Consider the following 11,431-nt stretch of genomic DNA (forward strand, 5'->3'; position numbering starts at 1 on the left):
AATGTCAATGTCCTTGTCAACAGAAAGCAGCATGTTTAAAAGCCTGGTTACTTGATCACTGATGGAAGGGGACGTGGGGGTGGGGATGAATAAAAGAAAATCCAAACACATTCCACTAATGACATAATAAAGTATCTTTATTTATTAAAACAACACCATTAAAACGTCTTTACACAAAGCAGAATCAATCCACATATCTGATGAAGAGGGCGATGAAGATGCAGCCTAGCAGCGACACGGTGGAGGCCGAGAGGACCACCACCACCACGCTCCCCGCCAAGTTGACCAGGGCGCCCAGGCCCGCCCCCACCATGATCTGAGCCAGCTGAACCATGCAGGTGAGAGCGGCACAGTCCACGCCGGTGCCTCGCTCCGATTCTTTGCTTCCGCGCAGCTGCAGCTGTTCCTGGGGAGGAAGAGGAGGAGGAGGAAGAGGAGGAGGGGGTGTGACGGACAGATGGAGGGAGTCATGAAAAGGGGCCCTGTGACTCACCTTGGTGATTCATTATCGATCCTGACGCCTAAATAAAGTATCGACTGAGCGTGCGACAAAACACTTTTGCTATCAATTTTTGAACCTGCTGGAGGGAGTTGATTCAAACATCAGATAAAAATCCAATGTTTTGTTTTACATTCCCGAGGAATCCAGGTCGTGCACGCAGGTTTGCTATTTCCAGGGGCATCGACATAAACGCAACACAGGCGGTTCAACAGGTGGGATGAGCGGACACCTGCATTTGCAGCACTAAAACAGGCCGGCAGCTGATAACAATTGTTGTGCTTTATGGTTTTATTGTTAATTTTTAATGCACTCCAACTTCCTGGAACTTCCTGGAAACCAACCCTGATTCGGAGTGGATTATCCTGGAGTCATAACGTAGATTTAATTACGGTGACTCTAAACCAATTTTACACATAGAGGTCATCTGGATGTTCATTACGGGCTCCCTGGCCTGTGCAAATACTAACGAGTCTTCAGGGGGATTTTCTCTGAGCTTCACATCTTCGCACAGATGCAAATTGCCATTGACCTTGAATTTTTACTTCATTATCCATAACAACTCTTAACAACTGTTAATTGAACTTTTGTGTCCTATGTTTGCTCCATTATAATGACACTCAGCTAAATAAGCCCTTGATTAAGGTTTTTCTCTGCTAAGAGTCACCTCGGTTACATTGAGCCTGATGAATCACAGGAAGAATACTGAAAATGTTCTGAATATTGCTGATTTGTTCTGATAACTGTAATTGTCTTCCAAATGCAAGTGTTATGTAAGGGTGGCACCTCTTCTTCACGCTTGTATTCGGCTATCAAGTTGAAAGGGATGGTGTACAGCGTGCTGGACATGACGCCGAACACGCTGCAGAGGATGAGTGTGGCGACCACGTTGGGAAAGAGTCCGATCAGGCTGGTACCCATGCCGAACATGAAGTAACCCATGAAGTACAGCGCTTTCAGACCGATGTACGGCAGCAGGAACCGTTGCACATCTGAAAACATCAGCAAAAAAAGGAAGGAAAATCAATGAAAAGAGGTGGGGGGGGGGGGGGGGGCACAGGCTTGTCAGATGGTAACAACCGTGAACCCGTTCTGGTGTTTCCTTCAATATGCAGAATCTAAATACAAAAACAAGCATGCAGCAATACAGCTGTCGCAGAGCCTCTCAACGTGGTAATGCTGCTCTGGGAGTCATATAATGAACAGGTGCAGCACTTCAATGCCTGCGCAAAGGATGTGGAAGCGTCAACTGCTGCCTGGAATACGTCTGCTATATGTCATTGATGAAGAGTTAACTTGTTGACTCAAGCCCTTGAATGCTGCAGCAGAAGAGTAAATAAAAACGACCTCCCTCCCTCCACCCAAGGCACCTAAAGATCAGCAGAACAAATAAAGGGAGATGCAACTCATTCGTTGTTAGATCCATTATATTAAAGTTCTCTCTTATTTGCTTTCACCTTGTTATATTCCTTATTCTTGTTATATTGTCTCTCATTACTTAATGTTTCTTATTATTTGCTAATGCTTAATGTTCATGATGCTTGGTATGTCACCTCGAACTTCTCTGGTCGAGGGCGACAGAAATACGGCGGCTGTTGGAGAAGTGGCCTTGACTGGAGACAGAGCTGCGGGGCCTGACCCAGGAGATGTTCTCTTAATCTGTCTGATATAGAAGAATGTGCTGTTTGCGAGATGAGCTAATCAAATCAGTGAAGGACTTCTGTAACTAGGGACCTCCTAATTCCAATAAAAGAAGGATGGCGGGAGGTGTGCGGCAGAACGTGTTGGAGATCTGTAACTGAGCACATCTCCCCGTTCTCCTTGCAAGTAAAATTCAAAACTGTTGTCTTTGCCTCATTTGTGTTTCTCGTGTTTCAGGTTGTTTGAACCTAACATTCGTCATCAGCACTCTTCGTAGACCTGTAATTGGTGGAATCAAGTTCCTCCGAAGAAATGGGTCTGATAACATCTCTACAGCGAGCGCTTTTTGATTGATGCACACTGACACCCTTTTAGGGTGAATCAGAAAACCTCTCAGTCTGATAAACAACTCAAATCATCCCTAAATGGATGCAAACAATCACAGGGTATAATAACTGCTATTCACATTCCGATGTCCCTGGTGCGTGATGGTGAGAGGGATCTAGAAAGGGAGATTTGAGGAGGTCGGCGAGGGTTGCGTAAGCTTCCCTCCCTTTTAACCACCCATTCATACCCTGGCCATGGGGGGGGATCATCATCCCTAGCACAATCTCGCCTTTTTTCACTCCGATCCAAGCGGTTGCTTACATGAGTAGAGGGCAGATGACACGGCATTGATGCACAGTCCCCAGCACCCCACCTCTACGCCTCTCTCGTAGACGGCATAGGCTGTGGAGTTGTGCTCTGAATATGGATTTCCCTTGTAAACAATCTGCATTGAAATAAAGACATTATTTTAAAATACAGGGCAAGACAATCGAATCTAAAAAATACCTGATTGGGGGATTTAACTAAATGCTGCTCCCCCGCATGTTTTTAGTGTTGTAGTGTTGTGAAATAAAAGCTCAAGAAGTTAAGGAGCAGCAGCATTTCTGGAATGGATGCCGCTTAAAAGCAAAAATGTCCTTTTTTTCTGGCCTTTTTGCTTGTTTTTGACAATCGGATTGTTTTCTTTTAAATGACTTGCTGCCTTGAAGCAGCGGCACATCCCCCAGGTAACTTTTAAGGAAAAAGCGTCTGGCTGTGCGGCGTGACATTTTGAAAAGTCTGATCCATTTTCATGGCATATCTGGGTTTAGTCCTTATGTGAAAAAACAGAAATATTGGAAGGACAGGTAATATAAATGGATCGACTTAATGCAAAGTGAACTAGAATCTCTTTAATGGTCAGAAACAATTTGTTTTTTAATGCCCAGGGGTCCGATCTTCCATTTCAGCCACACACCAGTCAGTACCTGTCCCATGAAGTCGGTGAAGAAGAGCATGTTGCAGAGGAAGGCTGTCCAGCCCAACAGGTGACTGACACACAGGTAGCGGTAGTGATTTGGCATTCCGATGACGGCTTTCATCAGCAACCTGAAGGTCATCCTTTTCTGGACCTGCACGTGAACATCAGCATTGATTTATCAGCATTGATTTAAGGCTCCAGCACTAACAGAATATAGAAAAGAACAAGGTTGTAGCGTTCATTACTCTACTTTTCTTTCATTGCCAGTGGTGCCTTATCCCACGCTTGGTGACAGATCAAAAGCTTTTAAGCTTAATAAGTGCCAGAACTGCACTGAATAAAAGGATTATATAAAAATATATATATTTAGCACTGGTACTAACAACAGGAGGCAGAAGAGATGGCAGAAGCCCACACAAGCTCTTTAATTAGAGAAGCTCTTTAGCGTTGCCTGTTAACTCTTATCAGTCATAACCTCCGTCAACAGGTCCCCCAGCTGCTAAAGCCACCTTATCCGGCTGTTCACATTTGGATCCCTCATCAGAAACACCCGTCACGTAGGACAACACTTGTTTTCTCTGACAGTATAAAGAAAAAGAAAACTGTAATCTGAACAGGGCTAAAGCAGCCTAACTTCCAAGGTGACTTTAGATTCATTTAAAAAGAAAAAATGTAAAAATCAGACATGAAAATATCAAAAGTTGCATTTGATAAAATCAGAAAATCCCTTTATGAGATGCTGATACGTGCAAGGCTGCAAGTTGTGGAGATGTTAACACTCCAACCCAGTGTGGAATTTAATTAGATTTTATTTGTAGATGAATAATAAGAAGGTTGTAATAAACAGACCCAAAGCTGAAGGAAAAACACCTGAAGCCAGATCCAGAGGCAAACACCGACAAACCTCTACATTCTATATGTGAAATAATGAAATTTAATTTAACTTTGGACACATCTTAGACATTTTAACACATCTCTCCTGATTATTAATGCCTGCTTGTATCATTAATGAAGGACTTTTTAACTATGGCCATGCATCTTGTTTCCCATTGATCCATTCTGTGTACTGAGGGAGAGAATATTCTGAATTAAATGCTTTAAAATTGGATGGGCTGAAAAATGAGCTATTGGTTATGGATTCTTCCCCCAGATTTATCACATACCTCCTTGTTTGGCTGTTTGGCACTAGACGTCACCGAGTTGGCCTCCCCCAGAGCGGAGAAGGACCTGGGCCTGATGTCTGGGATGGAGAGACGGGCCACGGGGGTGATGGGGTCTTTGGACAGCGCTCCGTAGCCACTGCTGTGAGAGCCCAGGGGTCGGAGGGCACTGGTGGCCGAGGCGTCCGTGTTTGACCTGACATTGCACAGGGGCTGCTCCGGGATGCTGAAGAGGTGCACACTGAGGAAGATGCCCCACGTCAAAGCTGAGAAGAAGTAGATGACCTGGTACTCGGACCCGAGAAGCTGCCCCATCAGCGAGTGACCCCAGTCCATGGCTCCCACCAGATACCCAAACGCCCCGCCGAGACCTGCAAAACAGAGAGGCAGATACTGTATATAAGAAAGAAAGAACCAGGATAAAGGAACCCGCTTAATGGGTGTTTGCTTTTATGAGAAGGTCTATCTTAGTTGGTAAATACAAGCATAAAATGCATTGTGGGAATCTGTGAGTAATGTGAAAAAAGCAAATGTTGGGCAAATAAAACAAAATATGTATATCAGCTAATTTTGGGAGTGAAAATTTTAATAAAGATGTTTTATTATCATTATTACTTTTTTCCTTATGGAGGAAATCACAGCCCTACCTTCTCCATCCTTCAAAAAAAACAACAACCCAAACACAACAACTCACATACCAGCAGCAGCGGTCGTGGCGTCGAAAGAGTCATGTGCTGAGCATCTGTCTCCCTCAGCCCAGACCCATGACTGCGTCACATGACTAGCTCAGGGTCAGATTACTGCCTGACTCGCACGCTTGCATGCTCATACCAGCCGGTACCTGCTGACGGCTGAGCGCTCAAAGAGAAAAACCATCTCGCCCCTCCGAGACGAACGGCAGTGGAAGGATATAAGTAACTGTACGTAAATGTGAGAAAGACCATTTTTAGCAGATGTAAATTGAACACTTCTGCAGGATGAGTTCTTTTCCTGTGGGGGGGCAAACGCAGTGCTTAAAAAGGCCCCTCTGAAATAAAAGAGCAGAGATGCACCATCAACAGGTGCTTTGACAAGAAGATTGTCTATTCTAATCACAAATTGCTCGATATAATGAGTAGTTTGTTGGGAAGATAATCAACCCAGTAGTAAGAAGTGTTCGGTCGAACCAGGTAGGCAGGGATAACAATTAGGATGCAGCTGAAGCTGCCTGTCCTATGATATCAGATTTGTTCATCCCAATGATGATTTATTTTAAATGGAAGTTGTTTTCTGTTGCACATTTTCATGGCTAAAATAAATGTGCCTAAAAAGACCAGAGGGATTCACAGAGACAGTGTAGTATCTGTATGTATCTCTGCTCATCCTGCGTTGTGCCTTTCCCCCTTTAACCCTGTTAGAGGCTGTAGCGCATGTGAGCTACCTTTCAATATCGTAACCTGGATCAAAACACTGCCGTCCTCACATTTGCAGTCTGATCGTGGCCACTGGCATGATCATGCAAGTTAGCTTCTGATAACATAAATCTGTTCTTATTTTAATCAATTGAATAAAATATCAGAAAAGGACCAATAACGATTACATTTATCATGTAATCCATCTCAATGCTACGCAACTGGCTGCAGCAAACGCTCTACAGGTGAGGAAGTATGTCTACTCAGGCAATGATTCATAGAGACACTCTAGATAATTATTTAACGGCAATTAATGTCATTCCTCGGGTGTCGTGAGCCAAGCTGCCTCACATCTAGGTCACCTCGTGTTGCGCCTGAACAGCCTTGGATCTGTGGAAGTCTTTTTTAAAAAAGAGTAGCAAAAATGGAAACTACAACCAGGAAATGGGGTCTAGCCAGCGTCGATACTTATAAAATAAAGGGATGTAAGCTGTGTGTGTGTGTGTGTGTGTGTGTGGTGTGTGTGTGTGTGTGTGTGTGTGTGTGTGTGTGTGTGTGTGTGTTTGTGTGTGTGTGTGTGTTTCTGGCTGCAGCTCTGGCTTTATTCAAATATTCCCTGGCTGAGTGGAATGTCACGGAGGAGCTTGCCAATCGGACTGTGTCCCACTGCCATCACCACAGCAACGGAAACAATTGCACAGGTAGATATGGAGAGAAGGTTCCCTCTTGGGGTCATAAACAGCTGCTTTGATAGTTTCATAGACAAACAGGCGAGAGAGTGTGAGGGAGAGAGAGTGTGTGTGTGTGTGTGCGGGGGGGCTTGTGCTGGATTGTGATACACACCTGTGAAGAGGGCGTGGTAGTGGAGACCCCTCTCTTTGTCCTGATGCGAGCACACGTCAAACAGGTACGCCTTGATTGGCCCGTCAATGAAATCCGCTGAGAAATCGAAGAGCACGACCCCGACCATCACCACCGTGATGGCCCAGATGCTCCTCAGTGACCTCTCACTGACCAGTGCTGCAGAAAAACACAGGCAGGCATCTGTCAGCTCAGCCAGCCGCACCGGTCACTCCTGCTGGGGTCCAGAGCAGCCGGAGATCAACCCCACGTTACAGTAAAGCACAGAAAGGCTGCAAATCTATTTTACCTCAGTGTAATTACAGCAGGTTTGCAGAACAAGACTTTTCTTTGCATTGAATTTAGAGAGTGTGAGAGAGAAAATAATTGAGTGAAGCGGTTATGGAAGGGACACCCACTGGCGGCTACCATGGCAACGACTGTAACACTGAGCTGAAAATCTCGGTAAACTTCAGATACACCTCCTTGAAACTGTCTAAACGGTTAAAAAAAAGTTTGGTAATTTCTCTTTCAGGAATTTTCAGCCATTAGACATGCTGGTTGAACTTTAAAAGCATTGATTAAGTGGGATTTCTGGAGCAGAAAGACGCTCAGCAGCAGATTCAATCACATTCCTCTCTAACGACGTGTGAACGCGACGTCGCCTCCGCCCTCACCTGAGACCACAGCATCCCCGTTTAGGAACAAGGTGAGTCCCGCCAGCATCAGGATGCCCAGCACCAGGATGTAAGGCCTCCGCCGGCCCCAACGTGAGCGGCAGTAGTCGCTGGCTGAGCCGATGATGGGCTGGAGCAGGAACCCCAGGATGGGGCTGATCAGCCACACCAGGCTGTACAGGCTGCGGGGGAGCCCCACACTTAGCAGCACCGGCGTGACAAAAGCCGCCTCTACGGCGTAGCAGAATTCCCTTCCAAACATGACCAAGCTGTGGAGGATGAGGCGGCCTCGCGAACGCTTGGGAGGCTCCACCGCTCCAAACACGGCCCCTTCCCCGCTGTCCATATAATCATCTTTAGATCCGCCGCAGTCTATGGAGCTCTGATGCAAAATGCCGCTGACTTTGCTCGCGTCTGTGACCCTGCAGGGCTGGGGCCTGGCAGACTGGTCCTCCGATAGGACTGTCATGGCTGGAGGAAGGAGGGAAGAAGGAGAAAAGGAGAAGGAGAGGGGAAATGACAAGAGAAGTGAAGAGAAAAGCAAAGAGAAAAGACTAGTTTTGTTTTTTGCTCGCTTCTCTCTCAGGCCACAGGTGATGAATTAAAGGCCAATTATTCAATCCATGCATGGGAGCTCAGCCTGAGCTTAATCCTCCTCAACCGCATAGCTGGGCAATGAGTCCGAGTTCCACACGGCTTTGGCTTACATGTGATGGGCTGCTTCCTGTTCGGAGTGGGGCAGAGTAAAGAGAAGAGGGGAGGAGAGAAAGAACCAGTGTGATGCAGTCCCCCGGGCACTTCACACTGGTTTGTGTGTAAACGTGTGATCGAAAGTTCATAAAGCGAGATAAACTGTGCAAAAATGAATAAGCAACGGGGACATTTGACCTCTTTTCCCTTGGAGTTTAGTTTGAGTCCTATTTAACTGCAATAATGGGAAGGCAACGGCTGAGTCCTCCACTGCAGCCTGCCACAAGGGGGCAACCAAGATGGCTCGCTTCACTGCAGCATCGTACATCTTTAAACACCGGCTGTTCGCTCATGTCAATCTGAGCTGAGCTGCATGCTGAGTGCAGTTTTCGCTGTGTGTAACGGGAACAAGCGTCTCATCGATAGCTAAACGACAGATTTATCGGTGAGCGTGACCCACTAGTTAACACAGAAGTATGCTGTGGTCCAGGACGTGATGTTGCCAGGTCATTATTGCTAAAAAGTGATGATCAGGTGCCCCATGTTCAAGGTCACATGATTTATCAAGCAAAGAGTGCGGGGATTTCATTCACCACGAAGGAGGGATGGAGTAACTACAATTGTGCTCTGACATTATGATTCATCGACTTCAACAAGTGTCCCTTTATTTTTGTGAGTGTGTGTTCTACTCAGGGCACTCATTGGACTCAGATGAATTTGTTAAAGCTACCTAAAAGTGCTTGTGCGTATGTGTGAGCGTGTTTTGTCATCAATCCGTACTCTCACAGACTTTGGATGACCTCAGAGGTGGGCTGGCGTAAATACCCCCAGACGTAAAGACCTAACGTCTCCACGGTTACTAAGTGTGTTTGCCTCAGACTGTTTGGCTGCTGTTAATCCACACAGATGTCAAACTGAGTTTAAACCATCATCTGAGCAGCTCTGAGGCAAAGGCTAGGGTTCAAGTAGCTTGGGACCAAAACTGGTTCTTCATCATGAATCGTCATGACAACAAAATGCCACTTATGGCGCTTTAAAATGGATCTCAAGGTCTGAGCTAAAAGCCAATTGATAAAAAAGAAAAATTGAGCTAAAACAATTTTGTTAACGTTTGAATAATGAACCTTGTAGAGTGTATTAAATCTCCCCTGAATCAATCAAATGTGGTGTGAGAATAATGTGACATTATTTTAAAAGGATCTCGTTAACTGTTCTCTCCTTGATTTGGGATACAAGCAATGCTGGGTTTCATCTCCTCCCTGAAGTCCAACCCTGCTCAGGCCAGAAAACAAAGGCTTTTGAGGGGACTAAAACTAAAAGGGAGCTCGGGTAGAAGTGTTGCGACGTAGACATCGAACTGAGCGCGTTTTGGCTCTTTGGGAGTGTCAGAAGTTCTAGCATCTTTGGCAGCCCAGACCTCCTCCAAAAAGCCTGCTTGCTTCATTAAATTCCTTCTTTAAAAACAGATTTTTTTGCATGAATGTAGGCGCACAAGCCTTCTGATTAGGATCAGAAAAACAAACGCGCAAACCTTTATTTAATCAGATTAATTTATTATTACTGAGGGGCTTTCTTTTCCAAACCTCTGAGAATAATGAATTTCTCTTCTATGTCTGAAGATGCTGAATAATAATCAAACAATCTCCACTGAGATATAAGCTCATAAATCTGCCGTTGCTCCTTGCTGTCACCTCAATATTGGTGGAGTCGCCACCTTGAAGGTCATAACAGGAAGTGGCATCTCTGTCTTGTTCCTTGCTGATGCCAAATATATTGGTTCATGTAAAACAGACAGTTGAAGGCATCATCAGTGAGAAACCTCGAGCCTCCTACATTTTCCACTTTCAGACCAAGATTGGGGAAGATGTTATTTAGAGGAATTGATCTCTGCAGGGCAGGAAGATGAAGAGTTTTCCGGATGCCTTGAGGAAGAAACGTGCTTTACAGCCGCAGCGCCACCAGGACTCTGGTTATTCAAACATTGCGCGGACTTCAAGGACGAAGCTTAACTCTCCTCCCAATTACTGAGCCAGTATTTCTGCTGAATCCTGACACGTCCAGTGCCTGCAGGTAAAGCCCATCACTTCTGAGCACGAGCCTGTCAGCTCACTGCATTGCTGCTAAAATAAGAAAGGTGGGGAAGCGGCATGTCAAACATATTTCTATTGTGCTCTCCCATCTGATGGTAGGTGTATCTAAGCAACATTTGTCTCTGGGCAGGACTTTAATGACGTCTACTTAAGAAACTTCCTTCCTCCCCACTCCTGCTCGCAGCAATCATGGCTCTTCTCGAAGCGTCGGCAGATATTCTAAGGCAGAATATAAGATCTCTTTTATCGAGGCATTAAAAAGGTCCTGGACCTGTTACATCCTTCTATCTACAATCTGAGGGTCCAGACACATTCTGCCCATCACATTCTGACATTTACATGTGCAGCGTATTTGCAGATTCCCATTAAGATAAAGCCTTCGGGTCAAATCGATGGTTGACATGCACCTCCTGGAGTATGCTGATGCTCTTTTTTAAACCACAATATGCCCGCATATACGCAATATTTGGGAAAATGTTTTAGAGCTAGCATTAGTGCCATTTATTGCCCCACCTGCTTCAAGAGAAATCCAGGATAAAAGCAGCTGTGTCCATGTTTGGATTCACAAGGGCTTTTTGTAGCCCTCTGCACCAGCACTCTCAGCTAATCAAGTGATGCTGCATGTGATCCCTGAGGAGGGATGCTGATCAGAAGGAGAGGCATGGGATCAGGAGGAGCGCAGGGAAAAAAGGTCATTTCATCCTGTTAGGAGCACCCTCCTGAAATCACTCGCAGGAACAAAACCGCCAGCACGGGTCATCGTGTGGGAACCGCACCCGTGCAGTCACGCCGGGGCACATGATAGCAGTCGGCACGCAGCTCGGATGGACCGACCCACTGATCAGGGCAAGTTTACGTCCATCTGAAAATGCGCATTCTTTCAAAAGGTCGATATTGTGATACTGCAGGATGTTTTGCCTCTGAAATCAGATTACTTTTTTAATGTAACTGAACTAAAAATGCCATTTTCAAGGTTGTGAAAGACACATTATGCCTAAGCCGCTGTTGATTCCTTATTTGTATTTTAATCTTAACCTCTGTGTCAACAGTGATCAAGTAATAACTTTAAAATCCTCCATTTTTGGGTGACTTTCCTTCATTTAATCATGCCGTGAAGCTCTGAGAGCCCAGGTAAAACCGAAGTAAACCCACTTT

General features: G+C 45.4%; 1 protein-coding gene across 1 annotated transcript; it reads right to left on the reverse strand.

Moving 5' to 3' along the window:
• Window positions 1-116: 116 nt before the first annotated feature.
• slc45a2 (solute carrier family 45 member 2) lies at window positions 117-8,611 on the reverse strand. The gene is made up of 7 exons (XM_057019192.1): window positions 7,497-8,611; window positions 6,823-6,999; window positions 4,592-4,959; window positions 3,436-3,579; window positions 2,789-2,912; window positions 1,286-1,491; window positions 117-406 (listed from the first exon to the last, which is right to left on the reverse strand). Exons 1-7 carry the CDS (start codon window positions 7,963-7,965, stop codon window positions 185-187), a joined length of 1,710 nt encoding a protein of 569 aa, XP_056875172.1. The 5' UTR covers window positions 7,966-8,611; the 3' UTR covers window positions 117-184.
• Between the last annotated feature and the right edge of the window lie 2,820 nt (window positions 8,612-11,431).

Source organism: Takifugu flavidus, chromosome 20 (genome assembly GCF_003711565.1).
Source record: "Takifugu flavidus isolate HTHZ2018 chromosome 20, ASM371156v2, whole genome shotgun sequence".
NCBI lineage: Eukaryota > Metazoa > Chordata > Actinopteri > Tetraodontiformes > Tetraodontidae > Takifugu > Takifugu flavidus.

What these genes read in the sequence shown, in the direction of transcription:
- slc45a2 (XM_057019192.1), bottom strand. Translation starts at nt 7,965, where the DNA reads ATGACAGTCCTATCGGAGGACCAGTCTGCCAGGCCCCAGCCCTGCAGG. An exon ending in CCAAACAGCCAAACAAGGAG is followed by an intron (nt 3,580 to 4,591) that starts GTATGTGATAAA and finishes GTTCACGTGCAG; the next exon opens with GTCCAGAAAAGGATGACCTT. An exon ending in TCACCGACTTCATGGGACAG is followed by an intron (nt 2,913 to 3,435) that starts GTACTGACTGGT and finishes ATTTCAATGCAG; the next exon opens with ATTGTTTACAAGGGAAATCC.